At 41.2% G+C, this 22352-nt stretch overlaps 2 protein-coding genes and 1 long non-coding RNA gene across 4 annotated transcripts in view; 2 read left to right on the forward strand and 1 right to left on the reverse strand.

Annotated features, from left to right (window-relative positions):
* Positions 1-3240, forward strand: part of LOC114660898 (general transcription factor 3C polypeptide 1-like) — a 70537-nt gene extending 67297 nt beyond the window's left edge. Inside the window, exon 34 of the mRNA XM_028813884.2 lies at positions 3097-3240. Within this exon, the coding sequence (XP_028669717.2) occupies positions 3097-3103 (7 nt within the window). The 3' untranslated portion in view covers positions 3104-3240. The remainder of the gene's footprint in view (positions 1-3096) is intronic.
* A 93-nt stretch (positions 3241-3333) lies between these two features.
* On the forward strand, positions 3334-5078 carry LOC127529600 (uncharacterized). The gene is made up of 3 exons (XR_007936217.1): positions 3334-3565; positions 3686-3744; positions 4935-5078. It is a non-coding gene; the product is annotated as an uncharacterized LOC127529600 (long non-coding RNA).
* An 8219-nt stretch (positions 5079-13297) lies between these two features.
* LOC114660899 (SEC14-like protein 5) overlaps positions 13298-22352 on the reverse strand; it is a 94665-nt gene continuing 85610 nt past the window's right edge. For both annotated transcript variants that reach the window (XM_051933615.1, XM_028813885.2), the window contains 3 exons: positions 19585-19824; positions 18826-19004; positions 13298-13411 (listed from right to left, as the gene is read on the reverse strand). In XM_051933615.1, the coding sequence (XP_051789575.1) occupies positions 13306-13411; positions 18826-19004; positions 19585-19824 (525 nt within the window). In that variant the 3' untranslated portion in view covers positions 13298-13305. The remainder of the gene's footprint in view (positions 13412-18825; positions 19005-19584; positions 19825-22352) is intronic.

Below are 22352 nucleotides of genomic sequence, written 5' to 3' on the forward strand. Positions count from 1 at the left end.
ATTGGAAGAATCCTAACTCTCCTCTGATAAGTCAGTGGGAAACCGATGTTTTATATTATTTGAAATTGTAAAAATCAAATTCTCAGAGGATCTGTACAGAATATTTTCAAAACCTGGCAGGATCTAATCAATATTATTTTATAGAATAAGAGAAATAACTATTTGCCCACATTTATTTCCCTTCTCCATCTCTTATTTACATAGATATTTATTTCTTCCTTTCTTTTGTTTATTGTTGCCTTATTAAAAAGCCCTAAGCAATTCTCCTTTGGCTAAGCTCTCCTTGTCAGGGGTGGGGTTTGATTTGTCTTCAATTTTTTTTTGTTATAAATTGATCTGTTTGTATGGAATGATTACATAAAATTAATAAAATAAAATAAAAAAAAAAAAATATATATATATATACTTTTAGTACCTCTAGTAACATATTTCCCTCTGCTTGTACCTCTTCTGGCCCAATTTTGCCCTCTCAGCATTGTGTCCATGTAGTTGCAGATCTGAGGCTCGTCACTGTGTTCTCAGTGGTTTTCCAGTTTTGTTGCCACACATCACAGCCTTTACGTCGCCATTGCTATGCCACTGCTCATTTATCCAATCCTGTGTTCAGTTTTCAGAACCAGCACTGAACTGAAACTTACAGGGGTCGGTCAGATGCTTTATGTCGCAATGAAGGACCACCTGAACTGCACTGAATTTCTTTTTATTGGTGCCAATAATATTTCTGTGGAATTGATGCTAATTCTTGCCCTTTTATCTTCTCGTGTCAAATCTTCTGTTAGAAACTCTGCCATCAATTTTTGATGCTTAGCTCAATTTGTCTTTGAATACCAATTTAACAATACAGTGGAACCTCGGTTTGCGAGTAACTTGGTTTACGAGTGTTTTGCAAGACGAGCAAAAATTTTTTAATAAATTTTGACTTGATAAACGAGCAAGGTCTTGCAGTACGAGTAGTATGTATACGCTTTGTCTGCTGAGCGTCATGTGATCACAACTGAGCTGATGGTTCTTCTCTTTCTCTTCGCTGCAGGATTGTGGGCAATCGTCTCCTATTCTCCGTCTGAGTCGGCGTGCCTCACTCATATAGTCAACATCCGTACGAGCGTGAAGTGTTTTACTACAGCATTAGCATTGTGACTGTGTGTGTGTGTGCGCACAATGCGCGTGTTTGTGTATGTGTGTGCATGCGTGCATGTGTGTGTGCACGTTCGTGTGTGTGTGCGCGTGCTCACGTGTTGTGACGTGCGAATCCCCGTCTTGCACCCTAAAACACAAAGCTGAGTCTCAGTACTTTAGCAAACACCAGCTTTATTCAGCGTGAAACAGCAACAGCGCGGTTATTTATTGTAGCGGGATCTGCCGCTTCCTATACACAGACACAGCAGTCAGGCAGGGCCCTGCACATTTATAATGTTCCTTGTATCACCCATCGATGGCAGGCACTTATAGCATGTCCGCGATCTTTTCGGATTCGCTTTTACGGCGAACTGCTACAGCGCTGGGAGACTGCGATTGCTTTGGGACGCTCTTCCGTGTGTCGTCCCGTTGGGTGCAATCCCACAAGAGTTTAGAAACTCACTCACACCAGCCATGATTCTTTTCAAAGGTAAAGTGCAGGTTAATTTGTTTTATGTATTTTTACTTTATATTTTTGTATTAATCATTTTTATATGAATAGTTTTGGGTTGTGGAACAAATCATCTGAGTTTCCATTATTTCTTATGGGGAAATTCACTTTGATATACGAGTGCTTTGGACCATGAGCACGTTTTCCGGAACGAATTATGCTCGCAAACTGAGGTTTCACTGTATTACTAAAATTAGAAAAGTCCTTTCTCTCTTAGGACACTGAGAAAGTGATTCATGCTTTTAAATCATCTCGTGTGGAATATCGTAATCCCTTCTTTCCTTGCCTTCCGCCCAGCAGCTGTGGCTCATCTTCCATTAATCCTAACTGCAGTTGCTCATCTAGGCATGGAGATCTCGTTACTCCAGTGCTTGCCTCTCTCCACTGGTTGCCAGTGAAGTTTTGGGTTGATTTTGGAGGTTCTTGGCCTTGTGTGGTGAGACCCCATTATATGTTTCTGAATTGCCTTTACCTTGCAGTAGGAAGGAATGCCTTCACTCCTCAGTCAAGAGCTGTTAGCTGGGCCCAGAACCCGAGGGGAAAAGGAAAGGGTGACTGCACCTCTTACAGTAGATGCGCCCAAAGTCGGGAAGTAGGATTATCAAATTAAACAACCAACGGCTTATGCCCTTCTTTTTATTCCGGTGTTTATATTAATTATTGATATTTGAATTTTTTTAATTGTATGGTTTTTGTACCTATGGTTTAGGTAATCGCTGTAATCTTTTTTTTTAAAGGAGGTTGATATTATTACAGTACAATACAATTTATTTTTATATAGCCCAAAATCACACAAGAAGTGGCCGCAATGGGCTTTAACAGGCCCTGGCCTCTTGACAGCCCCCCAGCCTTGACTCTCTAAAAAGACGAGAAAAAACTCCCAAGAAAACCCTTGTAGGGAAAAAATGGAAGAAACCTTGGGGAACGGGCAGTTCAAAGAGAGAGCCCTTTCCAGGTAGGTTGGGCGTGCAGTGGGTGTCAAAAAGAAGGAGGTCAATACAATACAATACACAGAACAGAACAAATCCTCAATACAGTATAAAAATAAAAATTTTAGAAGTACGGAGCACAATTTAACAGTAGATGATATCACATAAGAAGATTTGGATATATTTAGAGTCCTGGAGACCTCATCCATCAAGCTGCCTTTTCCATTTGGCCATTCCATGGCTGAAACAGCGCTGGGCCAGCCAATCCGATGAAAGGACCCCTCCTTCCCACGATTCCTGCGATCCTTCGTATTATGCTGAGGTACTGAGTGTACCTCACTGTTTTATTTCTTTATTTTTGTTTGTACCTACAGCAATTATAGCAAAGGTTTGGTAATTTCATTGCATGTTTGTATTTGTATGTAGTATGGCCTTTTCTTTAATCACATTGTCTTGATGAAGGTGGTGCAGTACTTCTGCTCACATGTCTGTGAATAGTACATGGAAAGTTTAACTTGTTTTATATTAATTTTAATACAGGATCTAATCAAGCTGGAGGAAGTGCTTGAAGTTGGAGCAAACACTCATCGGCTCGTTGCATTTAAATACTCAAGCCCATGGTTGCTTCATATACGAGCGCACCTTTGGCCTCTAAAAGAAGCAGAAACAGCAGAGACAATTCACGGTCAATTAAACGTAAACTGGAAGCGCCAGGCGAGGAAGATGGAGCCCCCAGCAGTAAAAGGCTCATCTGCCATTTAATAACCCCACCCCAGAAGAAACCAGCAGATCTCAAGAAGCATTGTCTGCACCCACGGAGGTCACCAATTCAGTGATGTCTGTGGGTAGCAACTTGGTGCTGGAAAGCACAGAGGAAAACCAAAGTACTTCAAGAACTTCTCCAGATGATGGTGTTGTCCACATCAAAGACACTGCTGTGCTGGCACAGGAAGGCAGAGACCCTGGGCAGGATCCGGAGTCTGGGACATGGAAGACAATGCAGGAGATGGTCAGTAGGCACTTGTGTAGACATGGATTTATCTGCTGTCAGTACAGACAAATGTTCTACTTGACGGCTTAATGAACATTTATTCAAATAATAGTCTTATCTGTTTTTATATTCTTCTAGAAATCGATGACAAACTAGAAGAAAATGTGACTGATGAGGAGAAGGAGAGGTGAGTGCTGGTCTTTAAAAGCTAAGCTGTGTAGAAGCACGAAAGTGGGCTTTAATTTACATTTTGTTCGTGTCCCTCATTCAAAGTTGTGTTTGAAATTCAACACATCTTCATCTCATTTTTCAATACTTCAACTTCAGCTTACGCAGCTGCTAATCTAGCACAGACGACAGCATAAAAAACAACTTTCAAAATGGCTTTTGTCAGGACCATTTTGTAGTCTTCCTTTTCATTTCATATTACAAGAAAACCACTTTCAGAGCTCAGCCTTGTCTTCAGCGTTCAGACCAACGTCAATGACGCCCTTCAGCTTTGTGTGTCTCGTGTCTGAATTCCGTTTCATGTTTGTGAAGGTCCTGCAGGTAACTTAGTCACACGAGTGTCTTTATCACCCCCTTAGCACAACATCTGCCACACAGTTTTTTCAGCATTGTAACCGTCAGGCCTACGCCAGGTGGGGTCTCAATCCATTTGTTCTCACGAATGGTCGGTCAGCTCAGCATCCCGTCAAGCGCGTCCCTACTGCCCTGCCGTCAAAAGCCACACTTAGTCTAATATCACTTGAGGTGAATGGAAAATGAAATCATTTCTTTGCACATAGCTTACATTGTTTGTGTATGTTTTCACATTTGTCTTCAATTCCCCCACCAAAAATGCAGGATTGTGCAGCTCTTCACTCACAGTTCAGGCGCGTTGTTCTCCCCTTCACCACATAAGGCTCAGGGTGAATGTGTACTTTGTTGTCCACGATGTGTGAAAATATTACAACGCCATTTCAAGTGAGTTTATAGCCATCGTTTACTGAAGTGAAATAATTGGAGCACCAATAGTTTGCAAATTTGTTGTTTGTACAGTGATTGTAAGTGTGACATTTATTCATTGTTTCTCACTTCAGCAGTCAATGTAAAATAATCAATGTTTAGTAATGTTGATGACGGCGTCATCAAGAGTAGAAGGATATGCAAATGTGGTCAGTTGCAAGCTGGAGGAGATCAGCAGCCATTTTCATAGTCGTTGTTTGTAGTAGTAATAGATGGCATGACCTGCGTACTGCTGGAATAACTCAACATTTAAAAACACAATGCCAGTTGGTATCAGTGGCAGAGAACAGCACTGACACACACTTGACACTCTCTCTTCGTTTTGTTTTTAGTCATTCGAACTTCAAACATTTATCTGCTTTCTCAACAGCAATGTGAGGAAATCGGCTTCATCAGTCGTCCCTGGAGGATTGTCGACGGCAGTTTAAATAAGCCAGTGTGTAAGGGAATGCTGGAGGCCGTGCTCTTCCACATCATGACAAAGCCTGGGATTCCTGTACAGACCCTAATACATCATTACAAGGGTGTCATTCAGCCTGTTGTTGTCCTGGAACTTTTACAGGTATGGTAGAATCAAGGACTGTAAGATCACAAAAGACTAATCTCTTGAGAATATTGAGTTTCCTGTTAGAGTAATAATAATATTTATTATAATTAAAAAGAAACTGACGACAGTGGAGCAGTGCAGATTCACTGTCGTGTGTTCAGATAATTTCTGATTTCTGGCTGACCCAGTGTCAGTGTTTGTGGGTCCTGCGATGGCTGTGTGTCTTGTCCAGAGCAGCGTACTGCCTTGTGGCCAGTGCTGGCTGCTCTTGTGAACCTGATTTGTGTTAAGTGGGTTTTAGAAAGATGCTTTTTTGGCATTGGGGTACAGCAGGGAATGTTGATGAAACAGAGTAGTGACTGCATACCTGTGAGCCCGGCAACTGCTTTCTCTGTTTATATCAAAACCTGCCGGGCTGCATGTGTTATTCGTGAGCCTGAAGAAAGCTGAATTGAATCATAGAGGCTTCTCCATCTCTGACGATCAAGCACTGTGAGAGCGGCCAATGCTATATGCTGATTATTTTTTAATGGCTTGATAGACAAAAGTAATTGAGCAGTGCAGCAAGATATTGAAGGCGTGACTGATAGACACACTTGACTGCACCTGGGAGCAGACCATCACTACACTTGCATTATACACAGACTAAAATGGACAAGGTGAATTCTATACCACCAGGCAGATATGAGCCATTGAGCTGAAAACGTTCTTGAGGACATCAGTGGTGATTTAAAGAGGGCTGTGCATTTAAGACTGAAGCCAGGAAGAACTTCTTTACACAAGGAGTTGTGGGACTCTGGAACAAACTACCAAGACATGGAGTTGATACAGAAGCCTTGAGAGATATAATATAATATATTATAATACAGTATAGATAGATAGTTTATTAATCCCAAGGGGAAATTCACAATGGAAAAATAAAAGTACAAAAGTACACATACAGTCATACACAGAGCTGATGAAAAGACTGGCACTCTCGATGGCTCCGGATATGGTAATATAAAATAGTATGTGTGTGTTTACATGTATGTATGTGTATATTGAATGATGTATGCCCATTAGCCACAACATTAAAACCACAGACAGGTGAAGTGAATAACTTCAAATATCTCATTACAATGGCACATGCCGAGGGGTGGGATGTATTAGGCAGCAAGTGAACAGTCAGTTCTTGAAGTTGATGTGTTGAAGGCAGGAAAAATGTACAAGCGTAATGATCGGAGTGAATTTATCAAGGGCCAAATTGTGATGGCTAGATGACAGGGGCAGAGCATCAAAATGGCAGGTCTTGTGAGGTGTTCCCAGTATGGAGTGGTTAGTACCAACCAAAGGTGGTCTAAGGAAAGACAACCGGTGACGAGGTCATGGGTGCACATGGGAGGTTCATTGGTGCACATAGTGAAGGCTAATCCGTCTGATCCAATCCCAAAGAAGTGCTGATGCAGCAGAAGTTGCTGAAAAACTTAATACTGGCCATGAGAGGACGAGGTCAGAACAAACAGTACATCATAGCTTGCTATGTTTGGGGCTGCGTAGCCACACACTAGTCAGTGTGCCCATGCTGAAAGCGCCTATAATAGGCACGCGAGTATCAGAACTTGACGATGGAGCAATGGAAGGTGGTGGTCTAGTCGTCTGAATCACGTTTTCTTTTAGATCACATAGACAGCTGGGTGTGTGTTTTACTGGGGAGGAGATGGCAGCAGATGTGATGTGAGGAGACGTGATGCCCTGCTGATGGTTACTTTCATACTTACCCAACCTACCAATAGATTGTTACAGACCATGTACACCCCTTCATGGTATTCCCTGATGGCACTGGCCACTTTCAGCAAGATAATGCGCCATGCCACACTGCAAAAATTCTTCAGGAAAAGGTTGACTTGTTTCTCCAGCACATCCCACAGATGCTCATTTGGATTGAGACCTGGGGAATTTGGAAGGCAAGTCTGATCCGTGGAGTCCTTACCTCTCAATTTGCAGGACTTAAAGGATCTGCTGCTAACGTCTTGGTGCCATATACCACAGGACACCTCCAGAGGTCTTGTGGAGTTCAGGCCTTGGTGGGTTAGAGCTGTTTTGGGGGATGGGGGGGGGTACTTAAACAATATTAGGCAGGTGCGTGTTACTTTGTGACTGATCAGTGTATGTACATGAAATGCAAGAATGCCTCAGTTAACTATGGAGATGCATTCCAGAGGTTTTGTTATAGAAACATGTAGTTACCATAGGTAGATGAACCTTAGAAAGAATATGGATACATCTTGTAATGACCTGAGTTGGACAGACCTAGGGGGGCTTGGGGGTTATTATTTATTCCGTGGCAAAACCTGCCATCTCCTTCCTCCTACTCTCCTACCATTGCTCCAGTCTTCCATGGCTCTCATCTGCCTCATCCACTGCCTGCACAATTGGCTCTTTCAGTTCTCTTTGGTTCGGAGACAATGCCATCTTGCCTCACCTGACCCAGCTTTGTGTGTAAATCTAAATCCTTAAGGAGTCTCACCAGTGGCTACACACCCAAGCCAGCGGGGAGGTGCCTTCTAAACGCCTGCATGGAATATCTCTCCATCTGCGCCTCCTCTTCAGTGCTCTGCACTGGCACATAATTTCATGACCAGGTGTTAACCACAGTGAATATTTGGCATTTCTGTTCTCCAGCAACTCCCCTCTTCATATTCTGCATTTTAGTATCTAGTTTGAGTTTCATAAAATAACCATAGTATGTGTGAAATTCCTACGTACTCGCATGTAATAATTTCTTATTCTTTGGTATGCCCGATATTCATTCATACTTGTATATGCTGATCACCAGTAGGTGTTTGTGGGGATGTCTGGGGGAAGGAGTAGAGAGCTTAAACTGACAGGTGAAACAAGCGTTGACCCTCGAGATCAAATACGGCTTGTAACTTTAGGTCGGAATCCTATTTCTCGCGTGTAAATATGCCTCCATTTAGTTACGCGGGTCCTGCTGTGTGATCTTTGGCGCAGAATTAGAAGGGATGGTTCAATTCAAAGAGAGTTCTAATGTTGCATTTGTTTCACTTCAATACTGTCCTCCATATGTAGCTGCTTGCCTGCTTTATTGGCATTTCTACATTTGCCAGGGCCATTGCTTTCTGTTTAAGGTGCATACTTGGACACCCTGTAAATCCGCTGCCTCAAATGCTTTTTTTGTTTTAACAGGCTCTTGAAACACTTGGTTGCATTCAGAAAAAACAAATAAAGAAGTCCAGAAAAGCTTCACTGTTTTCAAGACCTGAGGTTCTGGACAAGGTGGAGGAAGAGGAAGAGGAGGATGCAGTACAAACAAGTTCAGCCTCCACGGAATTCTACGAGCCTGTAGTAGATTGCTGTTTAAAACTTGCAAAGCTCTTTCCACATGAACCCAACTGGAATAAATGGGTCCACTTCATACATACATGACGCAGGTCCAGATGTTCACGAGAGTGGCACTTTGGAATGTAAATACCCCCGTTTGGTGTGTTTGTCCTCCGTTTAAAACTGAAGGTGGGCTGCTGGTGGATGTGCCCAGCAGCAAGCGTTGCAGATTGACCCTAAACAAAACGACCAAACTCCTCATTTTCCATATTTCTGGTCTGGAACTGTTGATCAGGTTGGTGGTTCACATGGGCTGAGGTGCCAGTTCAAGATGTGAGCAAGCGTTTGGTTTATTTATTTATTTTAGTTCAGTTTAGGAGTCAACAAGCATCCACCGGTTAGATTTTCAAAGTTGATATGTAAAATTTGTCTACTTTGTTTAAAACCAAATTGTCAGTCAGCTGTAACGTTTAGATGCCATCTGATGATGTCGTAACATTTTTGGATATTGCTACAAAATTCTGGATAAAGTTTTTTTAATGAAATATTATACTCCTCGTGATTAATTCCATGTTTGTCTGTCATTTCTATTTCTCTTTGAGCAGAATGTGCCCAGTCGTGTGAAGGGTCCACATGATTAGGGGGTCACGTGTGGGGCCACCGTCGTCAAAAACAGCAGAGAGGAGGAAGCGTTTAACAGCGTAGGGCCGTGTTCTGCGAGGCCTCGAGCTGATGCCCATTTCAGAGGTTTTAGATGAGTTTTTCATTTGTAATTAGTTAGGGTTCTCTCTCTTACCAGGCAACACTGTTTCACAAAACCTGAAACAAATAAGGCAACATGGGATATGTATTTGTAAGTGACGCTTTATATACAGTACGTAAATGACGCTTTAAAGTAGCTTGTGTGTGTGTCTGTACATTACACTGATGTGATGGCAACATGAAGGCTACGGCCGTGGCTGGCACCAGTCATTTGGATTTACTGGGTTTTGTGTCATAAAAAGAAAGTGCAAACCCAGGATCTCAGTCTAATGGAGCCAGTTACAGTAGTTTTATGCTCATTTTGATCCCCATCTTGAGCAGCCACGAGCATTTAAATATTTAAGCCAGTAACACAAAGATGTGAACGCGTTGTTTGCAGGTTCAAATATGAAGGACAAGTGAGCCACCCTTTTGCTTGCAATCACAGTTTATTTCAGTAGCAAACTTTGATTAAATGGCTTACATTTAAATGCATCAAAGCATTCCAAATAATGTACAGATCAGAGACAAAAATAAAAAACATCTGCTGAATTTCTCGTTTCCCTTCCGACAAGTGGTAGGACTTGACGTGTTTGAGCTTTATACAAGAGCGGGTGACAGATGAGGTTCAAGGCTGCTCTGAACTTGACGGCTCAGGTCCATTCTTCCTAACACCTTAAGATTGTGCTCCACCAGGTGAGACCACAAGTCCATCGCAGTACAACTTTAAGCCCTTAAGCCGTCTCGGCTTTCCATAATACTTTGGTGTGCACTGGGCAGCATGATGTGAGGGTCCACGTGAGCTGACGTAGAGTACAGAGACGTCTTTAAAGGTCCTAAGGTGTGCCACTGTACTCTGTAGCTAGACGTTTGGAGGATAGGTGCTTTTTGAAAGCTGGCTATGCCGGATTGTTTAATCTGATCTAACATTTGATTCACATTCATACTTCATGTGCCATCATTTTGCAGATTTTATAAAATAAAGATACAACCTGTTCCTGTTGTGTTTCATAGATTTCTAGTTACTATATATCAGGGGTCCCCAACTTCGGTCCTGGAGGGCCCCAGTGGCTGCAGGTTTTCATTCTAACCCTTTTTTTAATTAGTGACCCGTTTTTGCTGCTAATTAACTTCTTTTGAATTTAATTTTAAATAACTTGTGTTTTTAGGATTTGCACCCCTGATTTTCTTCATCGTTCCTTGGATTTGCTTCATTTCTCTCCTTAAATGGCACCCAAACAGAAATGAAATGTGAAGTGAGTGAGCCATCAGAAGACCAACTCAGTCAGGGCCTCAAACTCCAACCAGTTGCTTAATGAGGAGCCGAGTGTCGTTAATTAAACCCGTTCTTTAATTCCATGGCTTGCTGCTGCTCTCATTGTGCAAAAGCAGACATTTCTGAAATTCTTCATTTTCTCTTTTCTAAGACCACTGTTAAGATATTTTGGGGACCTGAGCAGATGAACGACCCTGAGACCTTCACCTTTCTTTATTTTCAGATATTGAATGATTGACATAGTTTGCTGGTTCTGTTTTGTATCTCATTATTGTTAATTTAATGAAAACGAAACAATTAAGGGGGTCTCAGTCCTAATAAAATGAATTCAAAAGAAGTGAATTAGGAGCAAAAACAGGTCACTAATTCAGAAAAGGGTTAGAATGAAAACCTGCAGCCACTGGGCCCCTCCAGGACCGGAGTTGGGGACCCCTGCTGTGTATGATAAAGTAGTATCAGTGGTTTAACACCGCATTTCTCAACATTTTAAGTATTTGCAACCCGAGTTTTCGTAACAGTTTTAATCGCGCCCCCCTAAAGGTTTTTTTGAAAGGAGCCCACTAATACCAATGTGTTCTTTTTTAATTAATGATATATCATAGATGCATATTTTATTATACCTACTTTTATCGACATTTATCTAACTCAATATTTATTTTTCTAGTATCAGAATGTAGTTTAAGTTAATTTGTTTTTGGTTTCAATAGATGTATTTTTCATATTTTCGATTAGTTTTCTTTTTTTCACATCTTCGCGCCCCCCTTTTTCTTACTTCATGCCGCCCCACGGTTGAGAACCACTGGTTTAACGTCCTTAATCCCACAGTGTTGAGATGATCAGATTAAAATGATATGTAATTAGCAGTACCCCCACCCAAACTGGCGCAGATGGCAGTTCTTTCTGTTTGGCGTGTCAGTCTCGTTTAGCCAGCTGAAAAGGGTCCGCCTTAGAGGAGCTGGGGGTGTCTCACGCTGAGGAGACCCTCACATCTTGCCTTTCTGCATCCACCTGTGGTAGCAGCGAATCTGGAGAGGCACCCGGCCCAAGACAGAGTGGCAGGAGATGGACTTGTGCTCTTTTTGGTGCCAGAACACATCCCAGGAGGTCAGTAGGCAGCCTTTCTGAAATTTTACCCACAACAATAGCATGAGTGTTAGATGAAGTTATTTTGAAATAATTCTCCTAAAGAAAGCCCTGATACTGGGAAAATTCAGATTATTAGCACAAGAAAACTGTGCTTTTACCAGCTAAAGACACGTTGTTCTGCTGTATCTGTTTCTACCTGTATATTTTTTTGGTAAGCAGTTTGTAAGGACGGCAAGTCCCACTTTTGTGATGCCTACTGATCACTAATTTTAAGTCGCACTGAAAAGATTTAAGGCAGTAAATCACAGATAACTTGCCTCCTGAACTGAAATATAGCACTCTGTTGTTGTGCTCATTCATATAAATATTTTATTGCTAAGTTCATACAAAAAGCCCTTTTTTTTTTTAACTACAAAATGTTCACAATTTAAAATATTTCTGTTAAGTACATTCTGCTGATCTACAAAGCACAATGCTATTATGGCTTTAAGTTACCCACAACAAGAAGACTTCTAGTAGAAGCAGCTGCAGTCCGACAGCGCAGAGTGTGGCCCTTTAAAGATGCGCTTGAAGAGTGCTGTGCTTTAATATCACCCTGGAATCAAGACCACCCGCCATCCTTGTGTGCGCTCGTCAGAAAACAGAAGCCATGCAGACTCTGCATCAGCTCTCCTCCACCACGCACCGCTTCATGTTTGGTCCAACGCGACTCAGTAGCTTTCATGTGCACAAATCAACCCTGTGTTTAAATTACAGTATTTACACAATAAATAAAGAGACTTCGCATTCACCACCTCGCATTTCATTTCGCTAACGAGCACCAAAGTGGTTTCACAGAGAAAGCGAAAGGTCGGCGTTTTCCTTTGGCAGATTCCCACTGCCTGTGATTACCGCATTGTGTGGGCTGTAAAGGAAATCCACAATTTCTGTTTCGTTTTAAAACAAATGAAACCTGAACTTGCTAACAAGCATTATACTCTTAAGGGGGGTAAAATGCAGTAGTTCTGTGAATGCGTTACTTTAAAAGTCTGAAGGAAATAGTAATTGATAGAAGCCTAACTAAACTGAACATTGCATATTAACAGCCTAGAACAGCTATTTGTTTCAGATGTTTAAAGTTTGTGATATAAATATTAGTAACACGAATCCCTCGGTCAGTATCACTATTGTTTAGGTACAACACAACATAAAATGAAAAGTGCAAGTAGTAGGCCCAGACCCCCCCAAATGGTTACAGGCCTTCTCTCTCCACACTATCAGTGCACCAAAGACAGAGAAGGGCCCTCAGTCCAAGAAAATCTGTCTGCACAGAATGGATTCAGCTGACCAGCCTACAGTAATGTATGACCAATAAAATCAAATGGAGGAGCTACAGTAGCAGGAAGTCCACAGGAACATGACCAATGGCTTTTACATGTGTGCAGTCCTTATCTTGCACTTTTCAGTAGTACCAGTGTGTTTAGGGGTCATGAAGCAGCTCCCCTCATTAGGTGTGTGTGTGCAGAAGCGGAGTAATGAGTGTACTGAAACTACCAAGAACTCCCAATATCACATGAAGTTCAACCACCACCCACTGTTGAAGTGACACGTCTCATTAGCCTTTGTTTCAAGAGAAGAAGTGTGAGACAGCAACTGGAACTACAACGTCCTGTGCTGTGCAGCCCAACAGGATCAAGTTTTTCTTGGGAACTCCAGTATGTTCAATATTTTTTGTTACAACCACCACGTGTGTGAGTGTAGTTTATATGCCTGTTTTGGGAGAAGGAAGAGATTTTATAGCTATCTAGAAATCAGTGAGCTGCTCTGGGACTGGCTAGATGATGTTGTTCCAGCACTTAACTGAGAAAATCCACTGTGACAGGATTCAAGGCTTGTCATTGACCCCCTAGAAATAAAAAAAAAACAACAAGGCAGTGATTAGGGGTGACATAAACTTCAAGAATTGTGTGTTTTAATAAGAAACACTTGACAACTGCAAAAATCCTTGCCAACATTTTTAGGCCATTGAATGTAACCTTTGGCACACTGCCATTGTGCTGATCTGGTAAACCGAGGTAAGGCCTTGTGTATCTACAGCAGCTCTCCTTTATTCAGTCTTACAGAATACTTGCACAGACCAGTGGTTCCCAAGTTCAGTCTCGTTTTTTGTTTGAGTCAGTTCTGCTTTTTATTGAACTCCTGTCTTAATTAAGCAAACTGTTGTTTCCAAATTTCTGTGTTTTAGTGTCAATCCAAAAACATAGTTGGCAATTAGCAAGCATTAATATATGTTACATTGAAATACAGTAGCTAAGTGATTTTTCTTAGATTTCAAGATTTTCATTATCATCATCTTTTCATTTCTGTTTTGCCAGGGATTGTGGTTATTTGATCCGTTATTTACTAACACCCTGACTGGTGGGTCTAAAACCAAACTCTTTTAGCACTCATTGATGTTTGCCCCTGTGCCTGCCCTCTCTCTTTGCTAAGGGTCATTACATTAAGACACCATTAACATTAAAGGTCACATGAAAACAACAAAAGACAGTTAAACATTTCTAAATTTTTGTAAGTGTAAATCTGACACTAATGTCGTTTAGAAGGAGAAGAAGAAGACGACCAACTAGTTAAGTGGTAAGTGCAGTTTAAGGTAAAATGTTTGTGAAACTGACTAGAACAAAAACCGCAGAACTGACCTTGAGAGGCACGGCCTAAGGCCGGAGTTAGGGCTCATTTATACTTCATGTTCAGAACGTGTATGCGCCCGCATCATGGCCGCCACACGTTCTGAGCGTTCATTTGATGCGTCCTCTGAGCAGGTCCTCAGAAATTATATAACGCGACATGTGCGCGAGTGGCAGTACCAGCCAAAAGTCGGGGGGGGGGGGCGCCGTGTGCTAAAAGTTGGAATGTGACGTCACAGTCTCTGTTTACTATCTACATGTGACAGAAAGCCGCTTTGCGGATCCTACAAGATCGGTGGGCGTGCTTCGATATTTGATAAATGGTTCGATGTGGTGAAGCAAAATGCCGACATACAGATGTATTCATAGTGCTTTAATATTCAAGCGTCGCATATTCCCGATCATAATGACACGATACGTTTTAAAATTCTCACATACTGTCTTCGGTGCCATCTTTTTTTCTAGGGCTTCCTCTGCCCCTGACAGCAGCGAATCAACTGCAATAGATCACCACACTGAGCACATTAAATGTATAATATTCCAACTCTCTGCACATTTAGAATCCTTAGATTTATACTTGATATACATACTTTAAAGCTTTTCATCATGAAAGTGATATTACATTTTACAGATAAATCTGTAATTTCATTTAAATAATGAATACAGTGATCCCTCGCTATATCACGCTTCGACTTTCGTGGCTTCAGTCCATCGCGGATTTTAAATGTAAGCATATCTAAATATATATCACGGATTTTTTGCTGGTTCGCGGATTTCTGCAGACAGTGGGTCTTTTAATTTCTGGTACACGCTTCCTCAGTTGGTTTGCCCAGTTGATTTCATACAAGGGACGCTATTGGCAGATGGCTGAGAAGCTACCCAACCAGAGCACGTATTACGTATTAAATAAAACTCCTCAATGATAGATGATATGCCTCCCACGCGGTGCTTCACATACAGTACTTGAAAGCCCGAACAGCACGTATTGATTTTTGATTGTTTGCTTTTCTCTGTCTCTCTCACTCTCTCTGACATTCTCTGCTCCTGACGGAGGGGGTGTGAGCAGAGTGGCTGTTCGCACACTGGCTTAGAGGATACGGACGCTCCTCTGAAACATGCTGAAAGACTACCTTCACATTGCTCCCTTCCTTGCAGCTGCTTTGTCCAGCGGTGCTTCACATACTTAAAAGCCTGAACAGCCGTATTGATTTTTGATTGTTTGCTTTTCTCTATCTCTCTGACATTCTCTGCTCCTGACGCGCACTCCTTTGAAGAGGAAGATATGTTTGCATTCTTTTAATTGTGAGACAGAACTGTCATCTCTGTCTTGTCATGGAGCACAGTTTAAACTTTTGACTAAAGGGTGTTATTTCATGTCTAGAGGGCTCTAACAATGTTAAAAAAACGTATTTAGAAGGCAGTAAACAGGTTTTCTATGCTCTAACTGCAAAAATATTTGATGTATAAATAAAGAATCCTCCTTCGCGGAAATTCATTTATCACGGTAGAGTCTGGAACGGATTAACTGTGATAAACGAGGGTTTACTGAACTGTTAATAATTACACACATGGGGTGACACAGTGGCGGAGCATTGGCGCTGCTGTCTTGCAGGGAGTCACGTCGCTGATATTCCCTGCCTGGAGTTTACACGTTTTCCTGATGGGTTTCCTCAGTGTGCTCCAGTTTCCTTCCAAAGATAATGCAGATTTGGGGATTTGGTGCCGCTAAAATGACGCTAGTGTATGTGTGTGCTTGTATTCACCTTGCGATGAGCCGAGGCATCGTCCAGGGATTGTTTCTCACTCGTGCCCGATGCTTGCTGGAATGGACACATCCCTGGATTTAATCAATAAACATCCTTTTCAGAGAGATTGCGGTAAGGTGTCATCGGAATTTAATTGGTGTTCTAGGCTATTCAAAACACAGAGAAGCCGAACATGTTCTCACCGTGATAATATCTCGCACTGCCACCTGACGGATTCCTCCAGATTTACGTAGAGTACGTGCGCAAGTATAAACACTTCAACGCTTGCGTAGCAGGAGCATCCGCTGCAGCATGGGTCGCGTTGCGTGAAGTATAACTCGGGCCTTAACTCCGAGGAAACCCAGCAGGAAAACGTGTAAACTCCAGGCAGGGAATATCAACGACGTGACTCCCTGCAACACAGCAGTGCTAACGCTCCACCACTGTGTCACCCCATGTGTGTAATTATTAACAGTATTCATTATTTAAATGAAATTACCGATTTATCTGTAAAATGTAATATACATACTTTAATGCTTTTCATCATGAAAGTGACATCAAAGGGTGGCACGGTGGCGCTGTGGTAGAGCTGCTGCCTCGCAGTTAGGAGACCCGGGTTCACTTCCTGGGTCCTCCCTGCGTGGAGTTTGCATGTTCTCCCCGTGTCTGTGTGGGTTTCCTCCGGGCGCTCCGGTTTCCTCCCACAATCCAAAGACATGCAGGTTAGGTGGATTGGCGATTCCAAATTGGCCCTGTGTGTGCTTGGTGTGTGGGTGTGTTTGTGTGTGTCCTGCGGTGGGTTGGCACCCTGCCCGGGATTGGTTCCTGCCTTGTGCCCGATGTTGGCTGGGATTGTCTCCAGCAGACCCCCGTGACCCTGTGTTCGGATTCAGTGGATTGCAAAATGGATGGATGGAAGTGACATCAAGTATAAATCTAAGGGTTCTAAATGTGCAGAGAGTTGGAAAATCATACATTTAATGTGCTCTCGTAGGATCTGCAAAGCGGCTTTGTGTCACATGTAGATAGTAAACAGAGACTCTGATGTCACATTCCAACTTTTAGCACACTGCGCCCCCCGACTTTTTGCTGGTACTGCAACTCGCGCACGCATCGCATTAATTTCTGAGGACCTGCTCAGAGGACGCATCAAATGAACGCTCAGAACGCGTGGCGGCCATGATACGGGAGCATATGCGTTCTGAGCGTGAAGTATAAATGAGCCCTAAGACTGCCTTACTGCTACGTTTAGCTGACCAGACCCCTTACTTAGCACAACTGACAGTTAAAGGTAACCAGTGGTCCCACATGTGTCAGAATGTGGCCTGCATTAGGCAGCACAGGTTGCATTTTTGAAGGTCAAACAACTTTGCCCACTTCACCCTCTCTATGATGTAACTAATCAGGTTCATCAGTTTGGCATTTGTTTGTGCATCTTAAATGAAGAGTTCTGTCTAATTTCACGTAAAGACAAATTAATTAGCATTGTATTTGAAGCAATATCTGCTGGCCTGCGTAAGAAGGCAAGTAATCCACACATGAAATTCAAACAGCAAATCTGAGAAGTCTGAAAGTGAAGTTTAACATTTACAGGTATTGCTGAGGTGAAGCTACTTTAGTTAAAAATAAAACCATCAACCACACATGGAAGACGCAGGGTTTGCTATGGGACAGCAGCAGTGCACCAAGGATGGTAGTGCCACTGTGGTACAACCAGGGCACTACAAAGAGATCATTCCAAGTCATTATTCTTGGCCCAACTGCTTGCTAATGGGGAAGTAGCTTTGATTATGAAGTTTATTCCATCAATGTTGGGTTTAAAAAGATAACCTGGAGAAGTCTCAGAAAAACTTAAATATGGATATTTTATATAGTTCAACACTTTAGTAAAATGCATATGAATATGACAGGCTAAAGTATAATAGAATGCAGTCCAAAGAGCACTTTTTAAAAAAAATTATAAAAAAAAAAAAAAAAAAAAAAAAAAAGCTGTCATCCTGTTAAGGGCATGTTACCATAAAGTAAAAACTATTTTCTTAATCCACTGTGCGTCAACCTTTCACTCAATATTAAATATATTTAATAAAAATGATTCACAGCTTTAAACATCATGTATTTCCTTTTATACAATAATCTTTTCTTCTTTCAGTTAACAAATGAGAAGTTCAGTAGGTGGCACTCTATCTTGTACAGCCTTGCACTGCAATGCCTCGCATCTTTTGTGTATTGTACAAATCCCACCCAGCCATCTGTCAGTCCTGTTTGAAAGGCTCTTCTGACACTATGTGCGTACTTAATGACTGGCAGCTTTACTTGCATATGGTCATGTGTAATCTGGACTGCCACCATATCATCTTTGATAGCCAATTCTTTGCATCATAAACTACATTGTGCTTAGCATTAATTAGCACACTTTACAACTCCTGAAAGACATCACGTTCTTTGTCTGCTTTTTGTTATGGTGCTTGGTGTGTTGTGAGAATTTTCAGGTAAAGAAGACAGACGTTTTTAAGGTAAGGTGCACATACTCACTCCTCATGGCAATGCAGTGTGGCAATGTGTTGCATGTTGATTGACATTTGTAAGAATTTCACGGGACTCAATACATGAGGCAGCAATAGGCCTATAAGCCTAGACTGAAAATTATACCCACTAGTCAATTGTCCTTTTGTTCAACACTCAAAGAATATTTCTACCAAATGTCAGTGTAAATACTGAAAATGTTTCCTCATACACTCTGCATATTTAAAAAAAAAAAAAGTATTTTAGCAAATGTGATGGCACAAATTAAAGAAAGCACTGGTCTCCACAAATTGTGACTCTTATGGCTGTTTGGTTAAACTGCAAATCATTATTTCTTTAGAAGCAAAGCCTTTCTGAAAATTCAGTACCTGAAGTCTTCAGACGCCAGCACTTCAGTGTAGTACATCACTTTGCACTTGTGCGAGGACACCTGCAGCGTGGCCAGCACATCATCCACCCTGGGTAGTGTTGTAGCAGAACAGGACGGAGGGGAGTTCATTTTCCACTGGAGAATGTAGAACCCTGGCCAGCGAGTTATATGTGAGCCCTGAAAAAAGTACATGAGCTGTGAGCTACTGCTGCGTGATGTTATTCTAAAGCAGTACATGCATTCATCCATCCTACTGAGCACTCTGAAATGTCTGTTTTGTACATTGAACGTCATAATCTAGAATTCTACAAAACCTTATACTAGATACAGTCGCTCTTTGTATGCTGCAAATTTCTTAATAAATATACATCTTTGGTGAAGGTGCACTTAAAACAGTTAACGGAAATTTATAAGCATAAAACGGTAATACAAGTGCAAAGCCTAAAGTAATATTTATACACTCAAATACATATTTATTTAAACGTACAGTCAAGAGGAAAACAAAATTCCTGTAAATGGTGCAAAATACGGATAACGGAAGAGAACTCAAGACAACTACGCACATGCCAGTTAGCGCTTGAAAAGAAGAAACAAAAATTTAAGGTGAAAACATTACTGGAGAAAGTGAAATAACTTGGAGACAAGTCTGAATAATTAAAAGCAAGTCAAAGACTAGCAGCTGTAGCCCAGCCATCTTCCTGGACATTCTGCTTTATGGAATATCACTTTATTTCTGCGTTCTCATCCACAGACGTACCTGAATGCTCTCTCCTTCGCGACAAGTTAATGGAGACTCCACCATGCTGTAGTCCACTCCCAGTACCCAACTCCTTTCTATCAACTGCACATTATTTCCACCCACCAAGGGTGCTGAGGGTTCCTTTCTCGCTGCCTGAGGAGATCTCTTTGAGTGGAATATATTGAACACGACGTCTCCCTTGAGAATGTCAAAGTCCCAGGTGATCACAGAGGAGCCCTCCAGTATTTCGATAACAATCTGAAATAAATATTTTCAAATTTTATTTAATAATTCAGTCTTCTTTAGCTTCTTTAGGTCTGCTGTATGTGAACAGGAAACGAACACTGAATGATTTGCAACAAAGTAGTGACTTTTGGTGAAATGCCACCAAGGTCTCTATGTCAATCATTATAAAATTCTATACACATTTCTTTATTCATTCTAAGTAAAATCAGAAAATAGCTGAGTACCTAATTATTCACCCTTTTTCTTCCTAGTAAATTGGCATTGGTTCAAGAGAGTGACACTCTGATCGATCACTCAATGATCTAAATGGCCACTTTTCATTCTAAATGACATGCTCAGTGATTGGTAAGCTGGCCGATCTCAAAAGCCAATTCTTGCAGAACCTGCTTGTCTAAGCTTTATAGTAATTTAGTGGTAGTGCTGCTTTATGCTCTGTGTTATACCGTAGTACTTAAGGCAGAGAGGCCATAGGTTGCTGCTGGGACTTCCTATGAACGATGAGTGGTAAGGCAGACCAGAGGAGAGAGGGAAGACCAGAATTTCTGTCTTTACTTTAAAGAAAGTGGAATAATAAACAGTCATGTGCATGGAAAGAAATGGCAGATATATATGTTGTCTGGCTGAATTTGGAATTTGGGGGGAAAGAGTGTTGTGTCTTTGGAAGACATTAAAAGAGTAGCTGATTTAATTTTGTGATTTAATAAAATGGACCCTCCTTATCTGAGTGTGGATGGTGAATCAGCTTATGTTTAGTACAGCAGCTTACATTTATCTTTAGAAAAACAATCTTCCTCGTTGCATAGTAAACAAACGGCTGTTTAGCATAAAAGCCAAACTGACCTATTTTACATGTAAACTTGTTAACCTTGTATCTTCTTAAGAATGCCTGAGAATAGTCCAATCACTACAGCATTATTACCAAAAAAATATCTATAAATAAAAAAAGTGGGGTTGGCTAATTTTCTTTTTTTCTATAATGTCACTAAGTCAGTCAGTCATTTTCCAACCCGCTATATGCTAACACAGGGTCACGGGGGGGTCTGCTGGAGCCAATCCCAGGAAACACAGGGCGCAAGGCAAGAACAAATCCCATGCAGGGCGCCAGCCCACCACAGGGCACACACACACACACCAAGCATACACTAGGGACAATTTAGAATCGCCAATGCACCTAACTTGCATGTCTTTGGACTGTGGGAGGAAACCCACAAAGACACGAGGAGAACCCGGGAAGCGAAACCACATCTCCTTACTGCAAGGCAATTTTGTGGTTTTCAGTTTTTAAACTGGGAGAGGGGCTTTGGTGGGTGATCCCTAAATAGTGATATACTGAAATGCCCTTTCTTAGCAGATGCCTAATGCCCTAGATGTACAATCCTGCCAAATTTCCACTTTTTAACTAAGCGGAAAGTAATGTTTCTGTTGATGAGCGAATGAATGAGTCATCAGTCAAATTGGCATTATATTTGTGGTAACACCTTTAGTGTAGGTACTGCAGAAATTCATTTACTACTCATCTACTCTTACATAAAGCTTTGTTTGGTCTTCATAACTCATAAAACAGTAATTAGGTTATTCATCTCTGTGCAGTGTGGCATATTGGCATGATGGCAAACTTATACTAAATATGTAATGTCAAACGAAACAGAGAGAGAGAAGAAATTAAGAAACTGATGTTATCAAAGAGAAAGCAAAAAACCCAAAAAAATTAAAGGTGGATGAATTTACTTTACGTTCGACTGCAGTGTTAGCTAACCCCTGCAGACAACTTATTTATTCATGTCCCAACTGGGCAAAATTCATCTTTACATGAGGTGAAACAAAGATTTTCAATCAAAAGAAAACAAGGCTGATGTGCTTAAAATAAATACAAAATAATAATAGTAAAATGGAAGCATCACTAGAGCACCCGATATTTAGCAAGGGGCTTTTATTGCTATTTCTGAACTGAAAACTGTTCAGTATGATTTGCTTACATACAGGTAGCACATTTATGATCTACATGTTGCCAACATTACTGCACATTACTATACTGTAAGAATTATATATATTATTAATATATATATATATATATATACACACACACTCATTCACTCACTACTGGTCAAGCATTTTAGAACACCTCAGTTTTTCCAATTTTTCTTCTATAACCAGTTGAATTGCAATTAATGACCTGAAATGGTGAAAAGGTAAGCAGTAAACTACCAGAGGTTTAAATTTAAAGTTTAGGTTAGCAAAAACTAAAAAAGGAAATTTCAGAATATTACAAATGGGTGTTGCTCAGGGAACAACTAATAGGTTACAACCTACAGATGTTCTGCAGCAATTAAAGTAATTAAGCTGTACAAGTGGAAGCAAATAATTTGTACAGATGTCCTCTGTGTCTTAAAGCAGAGTTGGAACAGACTGTGTTACTAACACCCACTGAGGTACTAATTGGACAATATTCCTGTTATTATGACAAGAAAATGACAATTAACAAATGAAATGAGACAGAGCTTTATTGCCATTATAAATGTGGGCTTTTCATTTAGAGATAC

The sequence above is a fragment of the Erpetoichthys calabaricus genome, chromosome 11 (genome assembly GCF_900747795.2).
Source record: "Erpetoichthys calabaricus chromosome 11, fErpCal1.3, whole genome shotgun sequence".
NCBI classification, from domain to species: domain Eukaryota; kingdom Metazoa; phylum Chordata; class Cladistia; order Polypteriformes; family Polypteridae; genus Erpetoichthys; species Erpetoichthys calabaricus.